The sequence below is a fragment of the Synchiropus splendidus genome, chromosome 9 (assembly GCF_027744825.2).
Source record: "Synchiropus splendidus isolate RoL2022-P1 chromosome 9, RoL_Sspl_1.0, whole genome shotgun sequence".
Classification (NCBI taxonomy): Eukaryota; Metazoa; Chordata; class Actinopteri; order Syngnathiformes; family Callionymidae; genus Synchiropus; species Synchiropus splendidus.
The window spans coordinates 19,922,052-19,948,886 of NC_071342.1; the positions used below are offsets into that span (position 1 = coordinate 19,922,052).

Sequence of the window (26,835 nt, forward strand, 5' to 3'; positions counted from 1 at the left end):
GTTGGAACTAAAAAGTTCCGTCTCGTAGATCCGGTTGGTCGTCGTAAACAAAACAACGGAGCCATTTCCTGTGACGTCATTTTCCCGCCCTGTCTACTGCCGTACCGTCTAAATTGAAGTTGACTAAAAGTGTCTCAAGAGTTTGACTGTGGAAGCTTGACTCGCTGCCGTCAGTATTCGACACCAAACGATGCCTTCTACTCGGGACTGGATAGACAACCCGCTAGAGGTGGTGGAGGGGATGTTTGGTGAGATCAACTTTATACTTTACAAGTGCGGCGCGTGAGCACTGCCGTCAAGCGTGGCGAGTTAGCACCATGCTACAGTACAGCTACACTAGCTCTCCATGAATTACTCTTACACCACAGAGTACATTATAAAAATAGTTGTCTACATTTAACCATGTTACTGTTGTTCAACTGAATCCACCCATAGTTGAGAGATACTGTTAATAAAGGTCCACTGGCAGAGGTGTTTTAGAGAGTTAATTGACGTTCTAGTGTACAATAGCGAGATTAGAACAGCAGAACATTTGCACAGAATCTCAGTAAATATTGCAAAAACGACGTTCATGAACCGTTTAAGACTCGTCACGTGTAAAAATGAGGCAATATCTATGTCGTGCTGCATTCGTTTTGTGCACTTTTAACTATTATAGACCTTAATAATATGTTCATTGGTTGGTGTTACAAAAGCACTGAGATGAATATACGACCTTTAGCATAGCCCTTCTCACCACCCCCTTCCCTTCAGTTCTGGAACTCTTTCCACACTGCATCTGCATGTAAACACCTTGGAGAACACGTGGTTTAGAATGACACCCCCAATGTCTGCACCTGTGATGAGAAACTTCCAGCACAAGTTGCAGAGTGCAGAGGTAGAGTCCAAAATGAGCTTCCCACGCTTCATGTTTTGTTGATGCACAAAATGTTCCTCTGTCCCTGCCTTCATCTTTTTAATCTGCTGCGAGTGGAATGGCTCACAGAAAAACAACCCAATCCAAGTGTGTGTGGGTCATTTTGTGAAAGCACAGTGTGGAATATTAAATGTGTTTTTGTCGACTCCTCAGCGGCCTCTGCGAATGACCCGAACTCAGGATGGGAGGCGAAAGCTCTTGAGTTCTTCAAAGAAAAGCTGAAAGAGAAAGACTCTCACACCTTGGTACTGAACCTCTGATGGTTTTGGCTGCAAAAATGTTCAGTAGTTCAAGCTTTGAGTGACGCTCCTCTGTTGTTTAGGTTCCGTCAGTGAACGACATCCCTCTTCACTATCTGAAACCCAACAGCCTGGTCAGGTTCCGCTGTTTAATTCAGGACATGTTTGATCCAGAGTTCTACATGGGAGTGTACGAGACGGTCGATCCTTCTACGGACACAAAGGTACGTTTCCCTTCTAGTTTCTGGACCTTGTTGTCAGCTTAGTGACTTGAATTTCTGGTTCAAACTAGGTGCTGCGATGTGGGAAGTACAAAGACGTGACGGAGTGTGGGGTAAGAGCTTCTAGAATAAACTCCACAGAAGCTCAGCTGTAAATCTGTTGTTGTTTTCTTCAGGTGGAGTTGAACTCAAATAACATTGTGACTTCAGAGCGACAGACTTTTTACTGCGTGCCAGTCCCTGGAGAAAACCTCTGGGTCAAAGAAATATCCTTTTTGTTTGGCCACAGAGAAGAGCACGGCCAAATGTGTGTCTTTTTTTCTTAACTGCGCCGCACGGCTACGCCTGCTCCGCAGCAGGTCGAGTGCTGCCATCCACCTCGTACGTCCCCAGCAGACAGAAGCGCAGCTATGAGGAAGATGAAGACATGGACAGCATGGACTCGCAGCCACAGAAACAAAGGGACCAAATCACAGGTACCAGAGTCACGCAGCAGACAAAAACACAATGCTGACATTTCACCTTTTCAGAACTAATAGATCTCAGAAACGCCTGAACAAAAATAACAAATATAATCTAAAGCAAAAGTCTGACCTACAGTATAAAACAAATATTCATCATCAACAATAACTTTCTTTGACAAACATGTATGTGAATGTATTGTTGACTGTGCAACATTTGAAAAAATGTTTAAAAAAAAACTGAATCACCAACTATATTCAGTTTTTGGTATTATTCGGCTGAGGCCAAGCATTGAGATCTTCGGCCTCAAGTTTAAAATTCGGTTCGTCACCAAAACAAACAAACAAAAACATAAAAACGTGTTCACTGTTTGGTGCGTGGGATGGGTGTGAGTGGGAACCTGATAGGTCAATGTGTAAAGGCTGAGTTACTGTGGCAACACTGATGGCAATAAAATGCTTTTTTTTATAGCTATTTCAAAATGAAGTTGAAGTCATTAATTGGTGTGGAAACCGAGGCACGTGCTGCTCAGAGGGAGGCAACTGACGCTTGCATGTTATGTAGAAACCCAGGGATGTGTTCCACTCAGCACTCGAGTGAGTGAGTCATGAACAGAAAAGGTTCCTCCAAAGGTGGGATCCTCCTCAGCAAAGCTGTGGTCACCTCTGACTTTGACATTTGAGTGAGGGACCCCTGCTGGGCTGATGATGGTCTTGGCAAAGGTGTTGTGTGGTTGTTAAGATCAGCTGTGTGAGGGGGAGATGATCTGTTGTTGAACAAGGAAGTATCTTGCTGAAGTGAGGGTTTGAATAAGCTGTAGTCAGGCAGAACCTTAAATGGTTTCAATTTTTGTATGGGATTGTAAGATAGAAATATTAGGGCTGTCAGTAGATTCACATTTTTAATCTCAATTAATCGCACCAAAATATTGGTTTACTGCAACAGCCCATTACATGAACATTCAACATTCAACGACATGCTAACAGCATAACGTAAGCATTAATGGCCGCTCTGGTGTTGATAGCATCTTCCTTCAAGTCAGGGGTTCTTAACCTTTTTCCTGGGGCCGCCTTTTCCAGAACAAATGGGTCCAGGGACCGTTCAAGGAATAGAACTTTAATTACTGTGAGTACTGATTTCTGATTTTAGAGTTACTGATTTCATTTGTGTTCAATAACCATATATGTCAACAAACCAAAACCATGTGATCACTGCAAAGGTATTTGTCATGGAAAAGTCCAACCAGCAACAGAACCATGTGCAAGTCATATTCATCAAATTTACTAAAGAAAAAAAAATACCCGTGAAGCAAACTGTTGAAAAAATTGGAAAAACGTCATAAATATAATAAAATATCCAAATATCATAAAATATTTTCTTTTTCATAAATGAACTGGAAAGAAGATAAGAAAAGTGTAAATGAAAGTATTGCCATAAAATGTTATAATTAATTTAAAAAACATCAGAGGAACATGGTGTTGGGTTGCTACTCTCACTTGTGGTGGTGAGCTGGTTTGTTCAGTCGCCACTCAAAGCTCACCACCACAGGTGAGAGTAGCAACCCAACACTACTTTCCTTTGATGTTTTTTAGGGCTGTCAATACATTTTTTATTTCAATAGCAGATTAATGGCGTATTAATGCAGGCGGCTGCTGATAGTGCTTCTGGTTTCCCCTGTCGTGCTGCAGGAGGGCAGAGTCCAGCGGAACTCAACGGTGGTGGCGACAACAAGCGGCAGGAAACGGAAGCTCCGAGCAGCCAGGCGACAACAGGGTCGCACCTGGACCTGAACTTCCCGCTGCCAGGAGAGAAAGGCCCATCCTGCTTAGTCAAAGTAACCCACTCCTCTGGAACCTCCCACTGCGACCCCAGAATTAAGCTGGTTTCGTGTCTGCTCAGGTTTACGAGGACTGGGACAGCTTCAGGCTGAACGAGACGCTGGAGGTCTTCGGGATCCTCTCGGTCAGTCCGGCCCTGAGCGCCCTGGCGGACGACAAGTAAGGCGTCATCGGCTTCAGCTTCCTCCTGAGCTGTCGACTCAGATTCTCTTTCTGTCCGCGCAGGGACTCGTCCTCGTCCCTTCTGGACCCGGCAGACAGCATGGAGACAGCAGAGGAGCAGAGAGTGCACTGTCCCCCGGCCTCGCTTGTCCCACGCCTGCACATGCTCTACGCCAGGCCGGTGGCTCACAACAACCCTCTCCTGCCGTGTGCCGCTCTGGAGGACAACAGCGCCTGTAAGAACACGCTTCCTGCTGCTGTCACTGTCGGGAATAATATCCTCACCCGACGATACAGGGAGCACTGTAGGAAATACTCCCGAAATGAAACATAGATTTAAAGATCTTTATACAAAATTCAGGCCTATAATGCAGGACTCTTTTTGAGAATTCATGTAGGTGCATTTGGCTTGACTGGCAAGCCTTGCCAAATTCATACAGCTGTCTGCCGGACATTGCTTCCACTCTGGTTCGTTGCTAGAAGCGACTGCTTGAAACTCTGTCGGAAAAGAAATGACTGATTTGAGAGTCATTGTTATTACACTGAAAAATGTAAAATAAAGAATCAGCCGTGCTGAAACAGGTCCATTGGAAGAAACCATCGCATATTCGGTGGGGAGGGTCAGGGATAGTGACAAAAGTAGGATTAGTGAAATTAAGTGAGCAGAGTGAAAAAGAAATAAAGGATGACAAGCGAAAATATTTCATGTTACAATCATCTTTGAATTTTATTTCATCATTTTTCTATTTTGTTCTGCGCTCCTGACTTCAGCCTTTAAACATGCCACTATCAATTTTTCGGACATTTTTTAAGGGAGCCCTCTGGTGGAATCTGACAGTAGTACATTCAAATGACTTGTAACTTAAACTGTAATTGAAAATATCGTCCAGACTTTTACTTTCTATCCTCAGATAACTTTTCCTTACACGAAAATGAATGTTACTGCAGTGTTTTTTTCCCTCACTCCTTTTGTCCCCTCAGTTTTGTCCTCCACCCTGAGCGAGATGGCCTCCGTCAGAGAAGAACTCCTCGCATACTTCACGCACGTTCTTCTTGGAGACGCTCTGGCGGCCGAGTATCTCATCCTCCACCTCATTTCCAACGTGTATGCTATCAGCACCTTTCTCTTTCTGCTGAGTTGGCTTGAATTAACGCCAGCATCTGTTTCATAGCTACGCCAGGCGAGATGTGCTTCCTCTGGGGAAATTCACCCTCAACCTCAGCGGCTGTCCGACTGTTGGGTCGTACACGGAGCGTCTCTATCAGATCCTGCAGCAGCTCGTGCCTTCGGTGAGCAGCCTTGGTGTTTTCATTCTCAGTCTTGGTGGATCCTCTTTATTCCATGAGGTAGCTACAAACTCACCTGACGGATCAGTGCAGTTGAGTCAGTCACAGGGACTGTGGTGAGGAGCCTTCTCTTCTCGACTCGTATTGACTCCACATCAACTCGACTCAACTCTACATCGATTCGGCTTTACATCGACTCGACTCTGCCTCCACTCGACTCAACTCTACTCTACATCGACTCGACTTTACATCGGCTCAACTCGACTTTAGGTTGACTTGACATCGACTCTACATCGATATCATCTCAACATCATCTCAACATCAACTCGACTCTACCTCAACTCGACTTGACTCTACATCGACTTGACTTTACATCGACTCAATTCTATATTATCTCGACTCTACGTCAACTGAACTCTACATCGACTCTACATCAACTCAACTCAACTCTACATCGACTTGACTTTACATCAACTTGACATCGACACGACTCTACATCAACTCAACTCTACATCAACTCAACTCTACATCAACATCAATACTACATCGACTCGACTACCTCAACTCGGCATCTACTAGATTCTACATCAACTCAACTCTACATCGACCGGACTCTACATCAACTTCACTCTACATCAACTCGACCTCGACTTGACATCAACATCGACTTTGGTGTTGAGTGACAACTGAGGACACGAACAGAAATCGATGGCAGACAGATCTTCGGTCCCTACAAAGCAGAACAAAATCACAGATGGTCTCTGAGAGACGGAGGCTCAGTCATCCAGGACAGACTCAGACTAGAAGCCTTCATGTTGAGGCATTTTGGGCTTGTCAAACTAAGAGAAGAATTGTGGGTCTCTTAACCTTGGCTGCTGCCCCCGCGATCCTTGGAGAGGTAAGATCGATGGATGCTTTAGAACTTTGTTGAACTTCGGTGCTCTAGAGGCAGTTGTAGGCTGAGATCTGAGACCGATCCAGATGTATTTTCTTTTTTCATTCCAAATGTATTGTATTGAAATCTAATCTATAGTGTAATGGATGTACGTGGCAGACAAGCGCAGTCATTTGTTGCTTGCGTTCAGCTGTTTCCGACATTACGTTAAAGAAGGATCCCGCAGGTTATTGTGTCTTGATCCAGAATTTTTGTTGCTCTCCTGCAGTCCTTTTATCTGGGGATGAGTCTCCACAACATGAACCAGATGCGACTGGTGCCAAGAAAAGACTACGTAGCCAACCGTCTGGTGAGTGGAGCCCTGCAGCTGGCCAGGAACACCTCCCTGTTCCTGGACGAAACCAAACTGGAGCAGGGGCAGCTGGACCCCACAGGTGAGGGCACAGCAGCGACCTGACCCCCATACACACACCCCTCCTCCTCCGATGGGTCTGACCAGCCTCCGCTCCTCTGCAGGTGTCCGTAACGTCACGGCGCTGGGGAACCTGATCTCCTGGCAGAAGGTGGACTACGACTTTAACTACCACCAGATGGAATTCCCCTGCAATATTAACGTGCTGATCGCGTCCGAGGGCCGCTCGCTGTTGCCGGTGAGGACAGGGAGGGACGATGGCGTGCGACAAGCCGAGCCGGCCCACTTCTAATCCACACCCCTCCGGCGCCTGACGCGGTTAGGTTTCCGCCGGCCTCTCAGGAGACCGGCGTGAGATGCTGGAGGTTGTTTCCAGCCGGCGTCACCACCTCGCCTCAGCTCTCATTGGCTGCAGAGCAAGGCGCAGGCTTTAGCCCGGCTCTGGCTCTGTTGTCAACAGTCAGAGGAATGTGTGCTGAGCTATTCCTGTCAGCTGCTCTCATAGGTTGCCATGGAGGCAGCTGTGTGGCACAGGAAGAATCTCAGCAGAGGCGTCAGGCCTGAGCACCTCTCCTGGCACTGTGGAGGGCGCACGCTGTAAACAACCAGTTAGTGATAGTGAAGTTGTTGGGTGAAGCTACTGCAGTTCAGTTGCTCATAACCAGCAACTGCCCACCTCTGATGTCGATGTATGTTGTCCAGCTTTCCGTTTCGCCTCACAAGGTCAATGTTTGTTTCTGAATCTTTCCCCAGTCGGACTGTCAGATAAACATCCACCCGCAAGTCGCCCCTGAACTGGTGTCCGAGTACCTGGGCAGCATCCACATGCACCCGCAGACGTCCTCGCAGCTGAACAAGTTCCGTCTCTACCTGAGCGTGGCTCGTCTTCTGGACTACAACATCTCAGACGAGGTCACCAAGGTAACTGATACATTTGAGTCTGCAGCCATAACATAAGCTCAGGTCTCACCTGTTTAGTAGTTCTAACGTGGTGGTCTGTATCTTCCTGCTGCAGTCAGTGGAGGATGATTTCGTGGACATGAGGAAGGACGACCCTCAGAGCATCTCAGCAGAAGACCTCCACAGAATGTTGGTGGTGGCTCGGTGAGTCTACAGCAACATCGCAGGAGTAAAAGTCGCATGTGTGTGACGTTGCTCCCTCTGTGCCCAGCTTGTTGTCCCTCAGTTCAGGACAGACCTCCCTGAGCAGAGACGGGTGGCAGAAGGCCAAGCACATGGAGCTGCTCCGCAGCAGCAGGATGGAGCAGCACAAGTCTGTGAACGGCAACGAGCCATGAGGAGGGGAGACGTCTTCAACATCAGCCATCTGTGGAGTCAGTGTCAATTCCAAGAGTCGGTGTCATTTCCAATCCTGACATAATTCTCGGTTTCTTGAGAGACGCCTTTTCAGGAAACAAATGAGTTTCTAGTTTGGTTTCTTGCGGTTAAGTGATGCGCAAGGGTTCCAGTGTTTATATGCTTTTTTTTCTAGCAAAAATAATATGTAAATAAATGGGAGATGTGTGGAAAACTTTGCCTTGTACTTCAACCAGCTGTGCTTGTAGTCAACACAATACAGTGACTCAGTCTGGAAGCGAAAGAATAAATAGGATACTTTAATATACAAGTCAATCTCAGTACACATCTGAAAGTCAGAGGAAATGGAGTCAAGTGAGATGAGACAGTGCAAATCATATGGAAAGTCACATGACAACATGGTGCTGCTGCTGTGAAAGCACTTTGTGTACAGAGACTCATCTGTTACTACCGTTAAAAACAGACCAAAACACTTCAGCATCGTCTGTCTGGAATGTTAAAGATCATTGATCCATTAAGACAGAATTCCTCTGCGTGAGAACTTCTCCAGTGACCAATCCTAAATTATAAAAAAAAAAAAAAAAAAAAAAAAAAACCTCAGCAAAAACCCATAAAGCTTTTGGCAGCGCCGCACACGGTCAGCAGGTTCAACGGTCGACAAAGCAGCCCCTTTTTAAAAGTTAGATTAAATAAACACGTGGTGACACCACGGCAGAGAAACACAAAAATGAAACTTATCCTGGGACGGTTACCATGACAACAGAACCTCACCTGGACTGTACAGTACCACTGTTCTTTACAGCACATAAATATATGGAGGTCATACACCCTAAAAAAACACCGTCATGAGGAGTGAATCGTCCCAAAATAAACTTACCCTGAACACGTTCAGCACTACGTAGATGTAACATGTAAAAATGGAGTTTAAAAAGGTAGACTTTGCCATAAATACCTGATATATATATATGTATGCATGTATATTAAATCCCACTTCAGTTCCCAGTTAAGGCAAATATGCTCTTAGTTTGGAGTGCACGAAGCATTAAGAGTTTTCTAATAGGTGGGTGGTTGCCTTTGCATATATACCAAGACAATATATATATATACACATATACCAGCAGCTCCTCGCCGTAACGCGCCTCCATGGCTAAAAAACAGCTCCAGCAAAATAGATATCCTGGCTCATCTGTCACAATGGACCAGTCGCCGCCCAGTCAGCAGTTCTGGACAATTTTCCAAAATAAAATTCTCAACTACAAACACAGCCATCAACACAGAGTGTTGTAACAGGGAGATAAACGGTTCTCGATATGAGCAGCCGGGATCACGACAACTAGGTTTCTCTTTGTATCCACTAAGACAACATTGATTTTGGTACAGTGAATTGTTCTTGCTACTTTCGAACAGCTACACAGAGTGCGGGCGTCGACGCGGGACTGTCTAGAGTTCTACACCACGAATGTGAACAAGTGTCCTGCACATCGACACTGAGACGCACGGCACAGTTGGGGGTTGGTTTGTTACCGACGGTGGGTCGACCCGGAGCAGCGGCATGTTTGCACACACAAAATCTCTCAGCGGAACAGTACTTGGTAACCATCTCCTCTGCGTCTTCATATCTTGGTATGAAGCTGTCGCATGATGTCGTCACCACGGCCGCACAAAGCTGCGTAACCATTTGTTAAAAGGGATACAGCCGTCCCTTCAGAGACGAACACGTCTTCCTGAAGCCACCTGTGGAGTGTGTGCATGTAGACACGCTCACTGCCCGCTGGACTCTATCGACACAGCTAGTTTGGGAGTGCACTTCTTGGCTAAATAGTGGAGGTGCAAGCCTTTGCTACAGCGACTACACTGGAAGTTACTACACGACTACATGGACCGGCTACAGGGAAAGCACTAGATCTGGATGATCCTGGTCTGGCACTGTGTAAACATTGCCTTCAGCTCACTCTCCTGAGCCTCGTTCACCGTCTCCGGCTCCGGGCTCTTCTGGACTTTTGCCACGGCGAAGTTGATTCCTTGCGTGAGTCCGGCTTGGGTGAGGCTGGCCACCTGCACCATGGAGCTCTTGATCTTGGCAAAGGGCGAAACCACCCGGCTGCCGTTGCTGTCAGCAGGTGAGGGGCCTAGACTGCCTTCGAGCTGGGAGCAGAGGCTCCTCTGGGAGCCTCCCGACGCCGCCGAGGTCGGCTTCTGGATGGTGAGCAGGCTGGAGTTGGAGGTAGTGGACTGGACGTCTAACTGCGACGGCCTGGGCAGCTGCAGCTCTTCCTGCAGGTTGGTGTTTGGCTGCTTGTCAGAGTCTGCTGAGGCTTTACTCTGAGCGGGGTTTGGGACCGGAGCGGCGTGCACGCGTTCCCCAAACACTTCGACAGGTTTGGTCTGGGCATCGTGGACAAACTGGTGGCAGTAGGCTTCAATCGGAGTGCCAAAGTCGATCAACAGGGCTTCTTCAGCCACGGAGGCAGTTCCCGGAGACTCGGACCCGGAGTTTTCCTGCTTCCCGTCGCAGCCGGTGACCCGGATCACAGACGGGATGTTTAACTCCACGCTGCCGATGGACTGAGAGCGACTGCCGAGCCGTGAGTTTGAAGCTACGATGCCGCAGCTGGGCAACACATAGTCCACATTTTCTAAAGAACCAGAACACGGATGCTCTGGGTCAGAATTATAGGAGTCGTCGTCATCGGACATCTCAGAGTTCACGTCGCCGATATCTTTCAGGATTCCCGACCCGGGGTTGCTGTCTGACGTCTCCAGGCTGCTGTCCGACTTCCACAGGTTGACGTGCATCGTGGGCTTCAGGAAGTTGACCTTCACATCTGGCTTGGAGAAGTTGCCCAGCCTCCCCAGGGGCTTGAAGGGTCCCATGTTCACGTTCGTCTTGGTTTGTTTGACTTTCTGGTTGAGCGAGGAGAACTTGTTCAGCAGGAAGGTTTTGCCCTGCGCCAGGCCTGAGCTGCCCTGGACTGCTGGCTTGTTCTGGATGCCCATGATGTCCTCTTGAGGTTTACTCTGCCGCCTGGAAAACAAGCACCATGGATGGAGCAGCAGGGTCAAGAGAGGTCAACAGAGACAAGTCATACCACCGTGCAACCACTTTTTATTTTTATTTTTATTTTTTAATTTATGTGTTAAATCAGAGGTTAAAACGTCCAATTCTACCTGAATCTACGCAAGGATGCAACAGACGCAGTTGACCAGAACAAGACAGTCAAAAGTGCAATTGCAGAATTGCTTTTAAAGTGGCTGCAATCTAACTCGAACGCATACCTTCACCAGCACAGCAGAACGATGGAGTCTGCCTAGTTTGACGCAGAACCACAAGATGAGCATCAGAGCTCTTACAGCCAATACATTTCTTCACACCCCTCAGGTTTCAAGGTCTCCCAATGACGACAAGGTTACAGGGGCATGATGATGACACAACAAAAATGTATCCTTAAAAAACAGAAAGGTAGACTGGCATTTAAGGCGCTTATTTCTTGTGACGTTGATGGATATATATTGTGCTTCCACCTTAAAAAAATGATCTGGTGGGTGCTTGAATTCAACACATTGTGCTGTTATTTTATTAGAAAACCTGTATTTGTGCAGCGTTCAGCATCTCATGGATATCATATTACAGCAAGTGACATCCAGCTTATGTTTACCTAATGTGGCTGCATCAGCTTGGCGAGTCATAAATGGAAGGCAGGGCACCTTAAATGTCTCTATTATAATGATTCCCCTCACCTCTCCAGCTTCTTCTCCACCACGAGAAGGTCCTGCCCTGTGGCCTGTTTGGTAATACGAAGCATCTCCGCGATGCACTGTAGTGTATCTAAAACGGACCACAGACATTGAAAGACTTCAGCTTGTTAAATAATCAATGAAGACAACGTTATTTTTAAGGTACCTTTGCCATCATCGTCTGGATTTCTTGTGGCCGCTCGCAGAGTGTGGAAGTAACCGCTCGTCTCCTCGTTCTTGTAATGCAGACGCATGCAGCAGAACTTTGGCTTTCCAAAGAGCGTCGGTTCAGGACCTGGGAACAAACTTTGATGACGTCCAGTCTCTTCATGTGAATCACTTTCCGCCAGTAAACTGCTAAAAGGTTACAGTGAAACTGCTAAACGCGCTTTTGGGAAGTGTGGACTGACTCATCCTTCACAGAGCTTCACTTCTCCTTCCATTGAAGCTCACTGCTCACCAATTTCAATCTTTTCCAAGCCCTCTAAATTGAGGCGCTGGTACTGGTTGACTTTGTCTGCTTCGTCGTCATAGCTGGAGACGAACAAAAACGAGTGAGATCACGTGTCGATTTAAATTCAAATCCGGGTTTAAAATTTGACTCACTATGCGATGTAGTATGCTTTGTCAGACAGGAGCAGGAGCACATCCACATCTTTGTTGTTAGCGTCGATCAGGCTAGAACAATAACAGACATTTACTCCACACTTGCACCAAGCACTGAAAATGGTGACCTTCAAGACAGGACGCTGACCTCATGTCACAGTTGATGAGCGCCCAACCGCCGTGAAACTTCTCATCATCAGGAAGCAGCAGCTGCATGTAGGTCTGCAGCAGTAGGCTAACCTGCTCCTGAGCTCCTCGCTGGCTTTCCTTCTCCTTCTCCTCGTGCTCCTTCTCCTTGCTGAAGATGGAGTAGAGGTCCTCTGTCACCGGAAGCCCCATCATCAGGTCTGCAGTGAGAGTGAATTAGTCGACAGGCCAAAGCCAGCTGTGAGTGTAGACCTCTGTACCGATGACTGCTTGTCTGTAGGCGTCCCTGAAGCGGTTCAGATAGTACCGATTGGCCGAGTTCACACCGTCCTTCATCACGCCGGCGAGCTTCCTCTCTCCGGTCCTGGTGAAATCACCCTGAAAGCAAATCCACAGGCGTGTGTGAACTCAGCAGTAAACTGAAAAGGGTGCAGCTAAGAACGCATTTCCTCAGTGCTCTAATGAGCAATCGTGTGTCGTTTTGCAAAACGGTACGCTGCCATTTCCCTTTTGAGTATATTTACAGGGGAAAGCCAATAATTTGGCACAATCTCTTCTAGTGTTTAGCCCTAATCTCACCCTCCTGCAACCTCGACTGAGGGCATTCTGTTGTGTACTGGATGCAGTTGGATGATATTACAATAAAACTCACCATCGGATCACAAATGAATGGAAATTATAAAAACTAATGAGTGTAACAAGACAAAACACACACTTGGCAGCCACGTCTCATCAACAAGCCTCTGTTACGGGACCATTATTACACCCGGTCAGCATTCATTCTCAACACAAACTATGGAAACATCATCTAAAAAGTTCATCTAAAATATGATGTTACCTTCAATGCAGCTGTTCCTGCATATTGTCTGCTGATGGTGTCTCCGTTGTTGGCCCACATGATCTGGTAGATCCTATAGCATTTGAGCGGCAGTGGCTGCTCAGGCGGCATCACCCCCAGCTTCTTCAGCTGCAGAGTGAACAGCAACACTTTCACTCACTTTGCAACACATGATTCTCGGTTTTAAAGCAGCCACAGTCACCATGACAAATAGTGGATCAAGTCTAGGTCCTCACCTGTTGTTCCATCACCACACGGGCAATAGCAGCCTGGACCACGTTGGTTCTGTCCAGACAGTCCATGCAGTTGACCCGGAAGATTCCCTCCTGCTTGCAGATGACTCCTGCCTGGTCCACCCTAAGTTACAAGAAAAATGTCTATCTTCGAAAAAACAACAGGTGAGAAGAAGACATGAAGGAGAGCATTGTGGTGTGTGAAGAAAACGGCCTCAACTTCTGCCCCCAGAGCCTGAAGGTTTTGGCAGTCTTTGCCCGACTAGCATCAAGGGGGCGTGGAAGCTACCCCGGGTGACATAGGAAACTAAGATCTGGGTTCCAGTATGCGAACTCAGCAGACGCTGACTTGATCCACCTTTGTATCACCATGTCCGGATATTTTAATGGTGTTTGAGTGGAGCAAACACCTGGTTTATGATCACATCAGGGTGGGGTGTATCTTTTAGTTTGAGCTTTCTTCATGGCAGAATAACTTCTGTTTTGTTTATAATGTGTGCATGTGTTTTCTTTACAGGTCAGTCAATTAATATTGGAGACAAAAATGCTCATGTTTTTTGGAGGAAAGTTTTGTTTTCTCACACTGGGACTATTTTAGTGATGACAAAAAGCTTCAGTGTGTTCATGGACAAAAGGGTGAAGAAAAAAAAGACCATGCGTTGTCAGGCACATGACACTCACCAGCCCCACTTCATGTCTGTAATGATATCTGAGATCGCATCTGTCAATATTTGCACATTTTCAAACTTCATTCCGCGACTGAAAAACACAAAACAGCAGAAGGGGCGTTACCTCACGAACACATGGCGAAAAGGCAACAAGAGAGCGCAGCTTACCAATGCTCGTGGAAGTCAAAGGAAACGTAAGTGAGGTTGGGGTTGTTGTAAAGCAGAACTTGTTTCAGATAGGCATCGCCAATCAGCTTCTCTCGTCCACCCTGGTCCACTAAATTAATGATAATCTAGACAGGACCAAGTGTTCAGTCATTACTAGGGAGAACTGTGAAATCTTAAATAGTTGCAAGAAAAATAACAGGCCGTCGTCCGGCATCACCATAACAGTGACGAAAACACATTAACATTTGAAAATATATTTCCTGAACACGCTTTTAAATGCCATGCAGCAATGTGGGAAGCTATGTGAGAGATGTGACAGAAAGAAAACAATAGCCATAATTGGTATGAATAACCAATCTGAATGAGTCACACACCCTCCAAATTTAGTGCACGAACAACAATGAAAAGAGCTAAAAGCACCTGTTTTTTGTGCAGTTTCAGCTGCTCTTCAAAGTGGGCAGCAAAGTAGGATGTAGTTTCATGTTCTCCTGCAACAGCATAATATTCATGATGTGAATTAACGCATTAAAACCTCTGAAGTTGTTTGGCTGTATAAAACAATTAGCTGATCAAATGTGAAAATGTAGGCAGTCGACAATCTCTGTGGGTCAACTGACCTTTCTCTAATCGTGGTCTGGGGTTGTAGCGGTATCCTGCCTGGCTCCAGAAGACTGGCACTGAGCCACGAGTCTGCACAAAGGATAGCGTGTGGCTGTGCACGTGGATCAACTGCTCTGTCTCCACATAGTTTGCAACGTGGCCGTCGGTGTCAACTCCTCGCCGTTTGTACCGCATCCCTTAGAGAAGAAAGTGTTCATGTAACAGTATCTATCCATATATATATATATATATATATATATATATATATATATATATATATATATAACGGGTTGTTTTTGCGTTTAATGGGTACATAACTTTGCATCGTTTTTACAGTAGGATCCTCACCAACACATACATTCTCATCTTTATCTTTGCTGAGCAAACACTTTCATCCACTAGTCCACACAATTTGCTTCCCGTGTCTTTATTTTATGGTTGACCTGTTCCACCTGTGCCACATCTTTTGAAACAAACATTTGTCTTCTTCAATAAGAATGTTTGAATTTAAACCTAAAGAGAACTCAGAGCTTGAATATTACATCACATTTCCATTTATCGCCCCAGCATTCGCTTCCCAGGGTTCCCCGTGGGATTGTTTCCCCCTGCTCAACGGACAGCGAGGGAGAGCTGACATTGCAAATCACATTTTCCTACATGTTGTGGAAAGCAGCAGAAACCACTGGGGGTTTCCGAACGTAGTGGGGCCCGACGCTGCCACATAAATGTAATATTGACAGTACTTTTGTTTGATATTTTTCCAACAGTGCACTCACGCTTTTAGTTTTTTTATGAAAGTATTTAAAAAGATGTATGATTTTATATTATATGAAAGTCAAATGTGATTACAATGCATTAAAAAATATAAATAAAGATGAAGTCATTCAGTCAAAATTATCTCCTTACAGTGGTTCCCAAATTTGTTGTGCTGTCCCCCTGTGAGAAAGCCTTAAAATATCTATAAGATAATATATCTATTATTTTTAAATTTCTATGTATGCTTTTTTTTATTTTGTTGTTTTTTGGAGTAAAGTCTGAAGATAAGCAGAGGTCTCTGCTTAGACAGTAATGTGCAGAGGGAAACAACTGTTTAAGAACACCAAATAGGGGGGCGCAAGGGCCATCTCTGGAGCCACTGCCTTATACCATGCTAACAAAACAACTTCCCTTTAAGTGATGTGGCTTGTATTCACCTGCACGGTGACGACTACGTCTGGAGATGAGGGCCACAGTGAAACGGGGGTGGATGTCATCCACACAGGTGATCTCCTGCGGAGGCGTTTCAGGGCTGCTCCGGTCTTCGTCATTTGTTTCATTGTAATTCACCACGAGCTCCTCCACCTGAACGAAGCCCTGGATAATTGGAGTGACCCAGAAGTCTGCTTCTGGGACCTGGAGCACAACATACAGCAATATTATCTTATTACAGTATATTAGTATTTCAGTGACTCCTCTGCAGGAATCTTCTCAAGAGAGCAGATGTTATTGGGAGTATTCCTATGGGTTCCCATCATAATTGCGAGGCTGGGTGGGGGAAGCTTCACAATTAGCAGCTACAACTGACATGCTGACCCAGCAGGAGCGGCTGCGCTCGGTGAGCTGTGCTATTGTAATGATCAGCACTCACAGTGTCAGCAGATGACATATAATCATGAATGAAAACATCAGATTTCTGCATCATCAGCTCCTTCTCAAACACATACCTGGAGGTCGATTAGATCCTGAATCATGTGTTTATTCCAGAAGAATCTGTCGTCCACCTTTCGGAGAGAGACAAACCTTCAGATGCACACAAGCGCAGAGATAGTAATGAGTCTGCGAATCTCCAAACCTGTTTCCAGAGCGGCAAATCACTCTTATTGACTTCCCCCTGCCGCTGGACACTGTTGGTCAGGTCGTACGTCAGGCTGTAGTAGAAGGAGTCGGAGTCCATGAATATCTTGTACAGCTCATCAAGCAGCCGCCTCTCCAGACGCTCCTTCTCCTTGTTTTCCTTGACCTGAAAGGCAGGGGAGTACTGGATCAAGCAGGAAAAGGGAAAAGTTACACACCCCCCTCTGAACAAATAGAGATGTCAAGTGAAGAGAAGTAGAAGTACCTTTTTCTTAATGGGCACCGCCACGTTAGACTTAATCTGGCTCAAAGTTTTCATCAGAAATTTGGAATCATCAGGAGATGTGGCCAGTTTTTCAGGCTTGTCAATCCCAAAGTGATGTTTTTTGCACAGCTGGAAAAAGATCAGGAGATGAGCAGATGTTCTCACGTTGGGCATGATCGTGAAAGAAAGTAACTATTCAGGGTTCACAAAACAGCAGGAAGCTTAGGTTCTAAATTAGCTGAGGCTCAAATCACAACAGTGAGGTGTCTACAGGGCTATTTGTGGTGTAACTTACTTGAAAATATTCTGTCTCACCATCCATGAGGCTCCCCTGAAAGACTACAATCTTAGCGCTATTCATCTAACTATCAGATCATTCACAGACATATTTTTATTTTCACTGAAAGGTCAGGATCAGAGTGAGAAAAACATCTATTTCAGCAACATCATCAAATGTACGTCACTCGGAGAGACGTGAACGCACACACCTCAAGCTCGAGATCCTGCGGCTCTTCATCTGACAGCGGAATGACAGCAATCTTTGTGATCTTGTAGACTTTGTGGTTGCCTGGCAGGTGACCCACCAGGGCTTTCTGGCGGATTAGTACGAGGCCGAGAGGAAGATCTGCAGAGCGGAGCAGGGAAAAAAAAGGGTGCAGTTGGGTGCAGAATTCCTCACATTCAGAAAGGTGTGAAGATACAAACTGTACACCAGCAGAGAGCTACAGATTCCTTTAAATGAGCCAGCGATGACATCTGTTCAGCAAATCATCCTCAGATTTACAAAATGAAAGATAAACAGAGTCTGCTGAAACACAAACATGTATCCTGCATTGGAGGATTTTATCCCAAAACAAGCATATGACAGCATAGCCGCCAGATACAAGGGCTAAACCGAATGAACAGGAAGGAAAGTAAACAGTCAAATGTCTGAATTATTTGCCTTCAAGTTTCAAGTCACCCTCAGCCAGAAGCTGCTGCTGCTGATGAGATCATGGAAAGCCTATCAATCCGCTAAAACCTCCCACTCTGGAGCCTTCGGAGGCAAAGTGGCGAATACATCAGCTCTCCAGATTCGTCATCACGTCCATCATCTCACTCCTCTTCATTACAACATATCAAAGTGCATTTTACATAATTGTTCACACGATACCCTGTGAGTAACAAACATTTAGTGCTCGCTGTGTGAACCCAGAGCAGAGTGTTCCGAGACAATTGTACGTGATGATTTCATTATTTTCTCACCTGTGTGGAGCTGAATCTTTCCTATGATTCCTTCCACCAAACCCAAACACACAGGGTTCCACGCAAGCAGTAGGTCTGTGGCTGAAACATAAAAAAACAAAGCTCACATAAGAGTTCGTTTAAACGAGCTGTTGAGTTGATAATAAAATATGCAATTATTAGGTGATTAACATATCGTTTACACAAACTGATATGTTTGTGTAATATGTTAATATGTCTAAAAACTAAAAGAGAAAGTTGCTTACATATGTGAGCCTGGTTTATTCTGGATTACATGGATAAGGTAATAGAAGTCATAGATGAAATAATTATAATTATTTCACCAATAATTATTGAAGATTAAATAAATGTTTGATTTTGGAAGTACTATTTCATGAACCCCCTTTAAATTCATAGCAACCAAGCTGATCTACCATGTTTTTAAACATCATACTTTACATTTCTTTTAATATATATTTGTAATTGGATAAAATAGAACAACAGGGCATACATATCCAGTTTCACATACAGTGCGTTTCAAATGACAGCACTTCCTGAATGTATATGACTGCTTAGTGAACAGTACTTCCTTTTGACTAATATTTAGACATGTTCTTTGCTGTTACTCGCACACTGATGTTTGAACTGGAACAACCTTCTTATTACTTCCCTACAACTGCTCCTAGCTGAAGTTCCGAGCAAGATCTTAAAAGACTTATCTTCTCTGAATCTCCTCCATGAAAATTTCAAACTTAAGAACAGATGCGTTCACAACAAAATGTATGAGGTCCGGAAAGAGCTTAACAAACAATCTGAAAGTTATTCGTGTCTGTTGGTTTCATGGAAAGCCTGACACACAGTCCCTCAGCAGGGAGATAGGAAGCTGCAGTGCTTAACATGGGTGACGAATCACCATCACACCAAAGGAAATTGGAAAAATTTCACAGGGTGTGGTTAAGAATGGGGTAAAACTCTCTGCAGCTCAACACAATAAGTCTTCCTGTTCCATGAGCACCCGTGTGCAAGGAATAACAGGGGAAATAAAGGAAGCCCGAGCTTGATCATTCAAATGAGAAATGTCATAGAAACACTGGAAGTCTGCTTCAGAGTTGAATGGAAACCCTGTGAGGAGTGGAAACCCTTCCCGATTAAATTATGAAACAGTGGTGCAACTGAAAACCTGTCCAGGATGGCTGCACCCTAACTTCCTCCTGGCATCTGAGGCTCGTAGTTAAACGCAAGGAAAGACTTGCAATTTGATCAAGGTGAAACTGAAGAACCGGCTTTAATGCATCTCGATCAATAACAGTTGGGGGACTTTTACAAACCGCTTCATCGGAGGTATTGCCATGGCAATTGAGACTGAACCTCGTCTGGTTCGTGTTTTTGAAACTGGATGGAAAACTTGAGTGTCTAGTTCAGTCCACATTGTGCAACACAAAAGAGCCAAGTGTATGTGTTGTACGTACGCGTTAGGGGTGTTGGCATCCCCGGTATGAAGCCAAGAGTTGATGTTTAGGAATATGATAACACAATTCAATCCTCGTGCGCATCGATGCCCCCACATCCATCCGAACACATGACACAGCTGACCTGCTCTCGTCAAACCCGCTCATGTGTCATTCACTCGTAAAGAACCAAGTAAAATAATCCTAGCTATCCACTTTCATCCAAGGAAACGTCCAGGGTTTGTCATGTTGTGGGGGCAGCGGATATTTCCGTGTAAAGGACCGGTGACATCGCTGTGAAAGCGGGAGTCATTCAACAATGTTACGTACCAGGTCTGACCGTCATGGTCCCGTCTTTTCGGCTGCACCACAGCGCTCGGTCCCCGCTCTGGAGAATGTACTCGTCTTTCGCTTGAAACAGCTCCATTTTTGTTCAGAGTCTCTGGTCAAAGCGGCCCCGTCGCTGGCTAAAACAGCCGGGTGCTGGTCCGGACAAGCTCCACGTCTTGAGGGTTAAACTGGCTAGCCACTGTTAGCCGAGCTACGGTAGCGAGCTACCGAGCGAAATAGCATCAGCCGGGCGGTTGTTGTTGCCAAATGTCACTCCACGCATGTTGTAGGTTGAATCATCTGCCTAGCGGTTGAAAACCATGGCGTTCAAGAATGAGGTAAATAAACGCCTATCTGTACAAAGCACCCGGTTAAACAGCTGCCGCGATAGTTTCCTGTTCTAAACAAAATCACGTGACCTGCCGTCATCGTCGGGTACAGCCAGGTACCACATCTGTCAGGAGATCATTGAAACACAACGATACATTCCACCAAACAAAAAGCACAAACATTAATAACTGCTTGCTCTCAATTTAAAATCTTCATTTAAATAATTTACCCCAGTATGCATGCTTATATCGTCCATCCACATATACTACTACTAGAGTACTACTACTAGTAGTAGTAGAGTGATTTGACATTGTAATGGACTTGTTCATGACTGTATGTTTCAATCTTGCAATAAAAGCAATAAAAAAAACATCGGAGATAAACTTCACTTTCCCTCATTTTAATACACTCATAAGATGGTTGCCCTGAATGCTTTTAAATACTTCAAAAAGAAATAAAAAATAACCAAAAAATTTACTGTTAGTGAAAATGTAATGTAATCGGTGTAAATTGAAAAGATATCTACTGAAATAGTTCATGATCATGCATTTCTTTTAGTATTTTGTTGATTGATGTATTTTCTTTTTAAATAATATAGGTTGCTCCTGTATTATGGCTTATATCTAATATTTCAACTAGTCATTTTACCTTATTATTTCGTCTAATCTTGTTTCTTATCCTTTCTTCAAATTCATTTAGATACTTCAATAGTTTGTTCCTTCCTTTTTCTTTTGGATGGCTTTATTACTCTGTTATGAAGACTTGATAAATCCTACCAACCAGGAGACATGGTCTTGCAACTCCACCCACTTGGACATGCCTGGAATTCTTGACTGCGTGATGGGCCTTAACAATGCGAAAGGGTCGCGCCTCTGCTCTAGGTTCTACAGTAAGTCCCAGTGAGGATGCACTACTCAAGCTTGTATCAATAACTTTGCTCAATACAATATTGTGAACAGTGTATGACACAACACAATTACAGTCACATTTGTTTAAATTATGTAGGTTTATGAAAAGGAATACTTTAGACATCAGACAATAAAAAGACCAAAAGCTTTTTAAAATACACTTTTATTGTTAGGGTGAATTATATGTATAAAACAGCCCAAAACACATAAACAACACACAATTTTACTGCTTCCTCCAGTAATGGGGCAAGCACATTTGTCAGTGATGACTCAGTGGTGGGAAGGGCGGCTGATCTCATTCACTTGAACATTGGATATTCTCAAGTCGCTTCAAAAGCTCCAGAAAGAAAACAGAGCCAGCGTAAACGAACACATAGCACACAACCACAGTTACTTGTTTCTGTTAAATAAAATACATTGAAGTATGATTGGGACTACACCACCCAAGTCTGGAAAGGTCAAATAAATAAATCTATTATTTGTGAATCATTTGAATCGCACGGTGACTTTCCACAGTGTGCTCAACTACTTATAACCCGAGAATCAATCAGGCCAACTGCTGTCGTTTTATATATATATGAACTGTAAATTTATGTAAAGACTGGATTTTGTAACAGTATTTCACTAAAGTTTGATTCACTTTAAGCACTGTGTGCTGATTGTCTTGCGTCTCATCTCAGGTCCATTTCTAAATTACACATTCAGAGCTGTATTAAAATAGTATGTAAATATATTCTCAAAATACAAACACTCAAACACGTCAATCAAAACCTGTGTAAGTGATATACTTCAACTGAAGTGAAGCAGCTCATGTTTCGTCATGATACATTTCAATGGTGGCAAAGTGCAAAGAGGACTATAGTAATGCACATAGACAAGCAGCATCTACTGGTTTGTGACATTGCAGCTGCAGCACGGTGACTCGATTGTTCTTTTCTTTAGATTTAAAAAAAGTCTTCTCGCCAAGATCTGATAAACAGAAGGCAACAACACGGAACAACTGTTAAGAAAATACTTTTTTTGCTTCTATTCTTTAATAAAGGCATCTTATTGAAATCTTACTACAAAATTGTGGACAGATGTCTTACTCCGAAGATGATGGCACGACATAGAAGGCAACAACATTGGCGTGAAAACATGACCGCACTGATCAACTATTAAGTGCTGGATGGAAGGATATCATGCAACTTTCACAAATGCTGTGGAGCAGGACGGTGAGTGCGCCTGAGACGACAGCTGTCAGTCATTATGAAATTTCTTTTGCCATTTCTACATTCTCTTTCGTGATCATGCTGTGCTCTCCTTTTTGTGCCAGCATGTCTCCTTGCATAAGGGTCCCGCTTGCTGGATTGCTTTGTGGCTCCTGCATCTGCTCCAGTTCTTCCAGTATGGTCTGAACACGTCGGACTCCGTCCCGCCTTGCTTGCCGTACATCCGCACGACCTTCCGGGTCGACTGAGTCCAGCGCTAATAGCTCTTTTGTTAACATCTCCTCCAGTAGCAGGTACTTTTTATCATTCTTCTTTCCCTCAAAACATTTGACCTCCTGCTCCAGTTTGGCAACCCGCTCCACAATCTGCTGTACCTTAGCCAGGCCGGGGTGAACAGGGCTTTGAGCAGGCTGCTCAGCTTCAATCTTTCCAGGTGGCAACTCTGCAGCTGATGCCACGTCCTGGGCTTCCTGGGTGGAAGGTGTTTCGACGGCACCGTGTTGCTCTGTGTTTAGTGGTTGCTGATGTAGCTGCGTCACGGGGTCGGGCTGCTGAGGCTGCTGAGGTTGCTGAGGTTGTTGAGGCTGCTGAGGTTGCTGCGGGTGAGACGGTGAGTGTTGTTGTGCCTGCTGGCACATTGGCTGCTGGAGTGGTAGCTGTTGAGGTTGCTGTTGTGGAGGCTGGAGGATCTGTTGAGGCTTTGGGCTGTCGGCATCTGTGAGCAAAGGCTGAGTGTGCTGCGTGATGTCAGGCTTTTGATGAGAGATGTGATGCTCCTGCTCCATTTTCTGAGGCGACTCTCTCACAAGGACATGCTGTTGAGCCAAGCATGGGGTTTGATTAGTGTACAAGGTGAGCCATAAAGGAGGACAGAAAAGCAGGTCAACTTACATGAGGCCTTTCTCCTAACACCTGTGAGATAACAGGCGACTGGCTTCTTATATGGTGTGGGAGGTGAGCGACTGCCGCATCCCGGTGCTGAGGAAACAGCACGGGGGAGCCTCGATCCTTTGCTGCAGAGTACGCCGGCCATTCGTCTGACTGCAGGCGATGGAAAGGCTGCTCAGGGTAAGGGACACGCTGAGAATAAACCGAGGGATTCGGCTGGACTTGTGTTAATGTTGGGCCGCCGCCTCCTTCATGGATGACTGGTATAGGGATGTAACCAGCCTGAAGGCCAGTGCTGCTGGGTCTTGGGGGCTGATGTTGAGGAGCAGTGTAAACCTGCAGCACAATCAAATCCAATCACATTTACAACCTCACCTTTTTTAAAAACACAATACATTTGATAAAAAAAAACAACCTCGGCTGTCTGGGAAACCGGTGAAGTGCTCTTTCGAGGCTCACAGGCAGAGCTGTCTGAGGCTGCCTGTAGAGGAGATCTGGGCCTGGCCTGGAGTCCCGGCGTCGGAGATGGCACCCTGCCATCTGAGCGTATATTCTGGGCGGCGGTCGGGTGGATGTAGGAATAACATGGATGTTGTTGTTGTCGGAGTTCTGCTCCCTCGTGGAAGACTGGGATCGGAACATAACCCGGACGCAGAATGGGGTGCTTCACAAAGCTCTTCTGCAGTTCTTGGGGACTTGGTTCTGGTGGTATGTTGGGTCCATTTGCTGACAGCTCTCTGACCTATCACACAAGTAAACATGTCTCAATTTTTGTAGGGAAACCAATCAACTTTCATTAACCACAAAAGAATCATGACTGGAAGTTCAAACATTCATCATGCCAAACATTAAAATCAGGACAGGTGTGGGATTGAAGCTGGTTCCTTTTGACAATGGAGCAGTCAGTGCTAAGTAGGTAATTTAAATACACTGTGGACTCACACATTATTCAGATATCAACTCCCACACGAGCCAGTTTCCACTGAAATCAGGATGGACCAAAACAAAACAGCTCATATGCTCAGTGAGAGACAAATTAGCTGATGATCCTTATATGAAACCACACCGGAATACTAAAAACTGATTGCACAAATGTTCTTTCCAATAAATCTCTCTGTCGGTCTGTGCTTCTGTTTCAACCTCTTCACAGAACTACATTCTTCTTTAAATGCAAACAATGACTTGCGTTGCCTAGCAACATCTGTCCTTTCTACTCTCTATATTTATTGATAAAAAAAGCATCTAATTCTTTGTGGAATTTACTCAGAGAAATTATTTGTCCAAAGCTGATACAGTGATTTTATTTGGGTGTGCTACTTCATTTGATTGACGGGGAACGTGGATTGTCACTCTCAAACAGGTGATCCTCCTGAATCTGTCATATTTCCCCCCATTTTTTACTTTTGAGTTTGTGATGAAAGTTAAAGGAAAGATCAAACAGGAGAATTGTGTTCTGGCTCAGCTCACTTTCCAAGTCGTAAAGGGTAAACTCATGAAAAGCTACAGCTCCAACTTAGTGATAAACAATCAAGCAACAAGGACATGAAGCGTGAAATTGCAGCTGTCTAGATGGCTCATGAGTTCAAAACTTTTTTCCCCTCAAAGCTTTATCTGCGGTTCTTTTTAGGAATTTCAACTTAAGACAATGGTTTTATGATCATTGCTTATTACATTGGAACTCAGCGAAGAATGCCACAATTTGCATCTATGGGTTGACTGTATTGTTTGTTGTCAATTGAGTGCACATGATTTTTAAACACAAACCATCCAGTTATATAATAATAAAGTAAAACATTCTCCTCAGGGTGGCGAAGATGGGCAGAGCTGCTATTCATTGGTCGAGCTGCAACCATAACCTCAACTACAGAGACGGAGGTCATGATCGCAGTTGGTCGCAAGATACAATATCATGAGAGCTGAGCAAGGTAGCCAGAAGGCATCGTCATTGTTGACAGGTTAAAGGTCAAGCTGCTCTGTCCATTGAGATGCCATCTAGAATAAACTTCTCCGGAGAATGGGAAAACTTATACTAGATGATGTCCCCATGATGCAACATTGTATGAGCTGGAACTGGATAGAAATCCACCTCAATTTCTCTGGAGATCTTGTGTCTGATAATGCGGATAAATGAAGCACCAACATACATTTTCTTTGGCCGCAACCACCTGCCATTGACAGTCAGGACCACTTAAAGCAACAGGTCTGCCAATGCTACAAACTATAGGCTGAAAATCAGAGCAAAGTTCTGCTTCAATCCACGAGAAAACACTTATCTGGAGGCATTTTTCAGCTGTGAGGTAGCACTGATCGACCCTTTGCCCTCTGCCATTTGAGTACAGGCCTGTGCACATTGCCAAAGACATTGCACCAATTTTATCCCCTGACAGCTGCGCCTTTCCAGCAGATTCTTCGGGACACTAACTTCTGACAACAGCGTCTCTCTCTCTCTCACTGAATATTACTGGCTGGCAACATGTGAAGCCCCCGCAGATCCACACACTAACGCGCTTATTCCCAACACAAACATTGTTATAAAGCAGCCGGAGACACACGACATGACACGATGATCGAATGTCCAAGTTCACACAGCAGGCCAGAGTAAACCGGACCAGAACCAGCCCTTGTAAGGGAAAAAAAAGTTTACTGTGAGGAGGTCGGGAGATTATAATACCGCAATAATAACACTTGATATTGGGACGAGAGTCAATGCTGCAGGGTGACTCATCAGGTATTAATAGTCATAGATCATGTCAGGGAACATAACAGTGTTGATCAGTCGTTATAACGGGCTTATGATCTGTCTCCGAGGGGAGGAGGCCTGGGGACGCATCTTCGTAAGCCCCTCGCACCCATGTCGGAGAACACGGATCGCTCCAGAAATAAACATCTTTATGTAACTTTAACACGCTGGCAAGCTTACCTTCTTCGTGTCGTGTCTCGGGTCATTCCAAGTGGTCGTGCGGTTGTTGTGATCCACGAAGAAAGGCCATCCAGTGTGAGGGTCGATCTTAACTTCCCACCCGAGGGGCAGAGGGTCGCTGTCATTATTCGCCATTGTCACGACAGGTGACTGCGTCTTCAGGCCGTTCATGTTGCTGGCTGTCTAGTACTGAGACATTTTATACGGGCGGCGGACGCTTTAAAGATTCCTTGAAGTGACGTGCGAAAGTGGGCTGGAAGTTTCTCGAAATAGCGAGGTTAATGGCGAGGGCGGACATGGGCGGACGCAGCTCGAAGCAGTGGCGCGGGGCAGTGCCCACGCAGCAGCCGCCCGCTCCACCCTCGCTGCCTCGCTGGGTGCTTTAAAGAGGCAGCGCCGGAGAGAAACTAGACGCACCGAAACACAGATCTAGCGAGGCGACACGTCGATCTCATGACACACGCTTATTTTTCAGCTTGTGCAAATGAATCTATCTATCTATCTATCTATCTATCTATCTATCTATCTATCTATCTATCTATCTATCTATCTATCTATCTATCTATCTATCTATCTATCTATCTATCTATCTATCTATCTGATTTCTCTGCACCATCTTGTACATATCTGGTGGATTTCTGGAGCTACTGCAAACGTTCACTTATGGGGTAAATATTACTTGTGCTAACTTTATGAATGATAATAAATTTTATATAGATTTCACAGTTTCAATT

At 45.1% G+C, this 26,835-nt stretch overlaps 3 protein-coding genes across 7 annotated transcripts; 1 reads left to right on the forward strand and 2 right to left on the reverse strand.

The window, feature by feature from the left end:
* The first annotated feature begins 72 nt into the window (after positions 1-72).
* mcmbp (minichromosome maintenance complex binding protein) lies at positions 73-8,733 on the forward strand. Of its 2 annotated transcripts, none has more exons than XM_053875579.1 (16): positions 73-248; positions 1,070-1,161; positions 1,239-1,379; positions 1,448-1,489; positions 1,553-1,642; positions 1,720-1,852; positions 3,527-3,672; positions 3,738-3,835; positions 3,902-4,074; positions 4,820-4,943; positions 5,011-5,128; positions 6,289-6,454; positions 6,537-6,670; positions 7,186-7,353; positions 7,448-7,536; positions 7,604-8,733. In XM_053875579.1, exons 1-16 carry the CDS (start codon positions 191-193, stop codon positions 7,728-7,730), a joined length of 1,899 nt encoding a protein of 632 aa, XP_053731554.1. In that variant the 5' UTR covers positions 73-190; the 3' UTR covers positions 7,731-8,733. The 2 variants fall into 2 exon arrangements, with proteins under 2 accessions (XP_053731554.1, XP_053731553.1); XM_053875578.1 differs by having other exon boundaries at positions 74-248; positions 1,714-1,852; positions 7,604-8,730.
* On the reverse strand, positions 8,044-20,247 carry inpp5f (inositol polyphosphate-5-phosphatase F). 4 transcript variants are annotated; one of them, XM_053875575.1, is made up of 20 exons: positions 19,845-20,247; positions 18,088-18,168; positions 17,331-17,467; positions 16,843-16,971; positions 16,576-16,743; positions 16,448-16,504; positions 15,938-16,136; positions 14,762-14,941; positions 14,565-14,632; positions 14,145-14,269; positions 13,990-14,067; positions 13,312-13,432; positions 13,076-13,204; positions 12,498-12,615; positions 12,239-12,437; positions 12,091-12,162; positions 11,945-12,018; positions 11,651-11,779; positions 11,488-11,575; positions 8,044-10,774 (listed from the first exon to the last, which is right to left on the reverse strand). In XM_053875575.1, exons 1-20 carry the CDS (start codon positions 19,939-19,941, stop codon positions 9,649-9,651), a joined length of 3,375 nt encoding a protein of 1,124 aa, XP_053731550.1. In that variant the 5' UTR covers positions 19,942-20,247; the 3' UTR covers positions 8,044-9,648. The 4 variants fall into 4 exon arrangements, with proteins under 4 accessions (XP_053731550.1, XP_053731549.1, XP_053731551.1 ...); XM_053875574.1 differs by having other exon boundaries at positions 16,576-16,761; XM_053875576.1 differs by lacking the exons at positions 17,331-17,467; positions 18,088-18,168; positions 19,845-20,247 and adding an exon at positions 17,138-17,302 and having other exon boundaries at positions 16,576-16,761.
* Positions 20,248-21,229: 982 nt separating this feature from the next.
* On the reverse strand, positions 21,230-26,525 carry bag3 (BCL2 associated athanogene 3). Its single transcript, XM_053875016.1, has 4 exons — positions 26,102-26,525; positions 23,597-23,923; positions 23,185-23,517; positions 21,230-23,108 (listed from the first exon to the last, which is right to left on the reverse strand). Exons 1-4 carry the CDS (start codon positions 26,270-26,272, stop codon positions 22,329-22,331), a joined length of 1,611 nt encoding a protein of 536 aa, XP_053730991.1. The 5' UTR covers positions 26,273-26,525; the 3' UTR covers positions 21,230-22,328.
* Between the last annotated feature and the right edge of the window lie 310 nt (positions 26,526-26,835).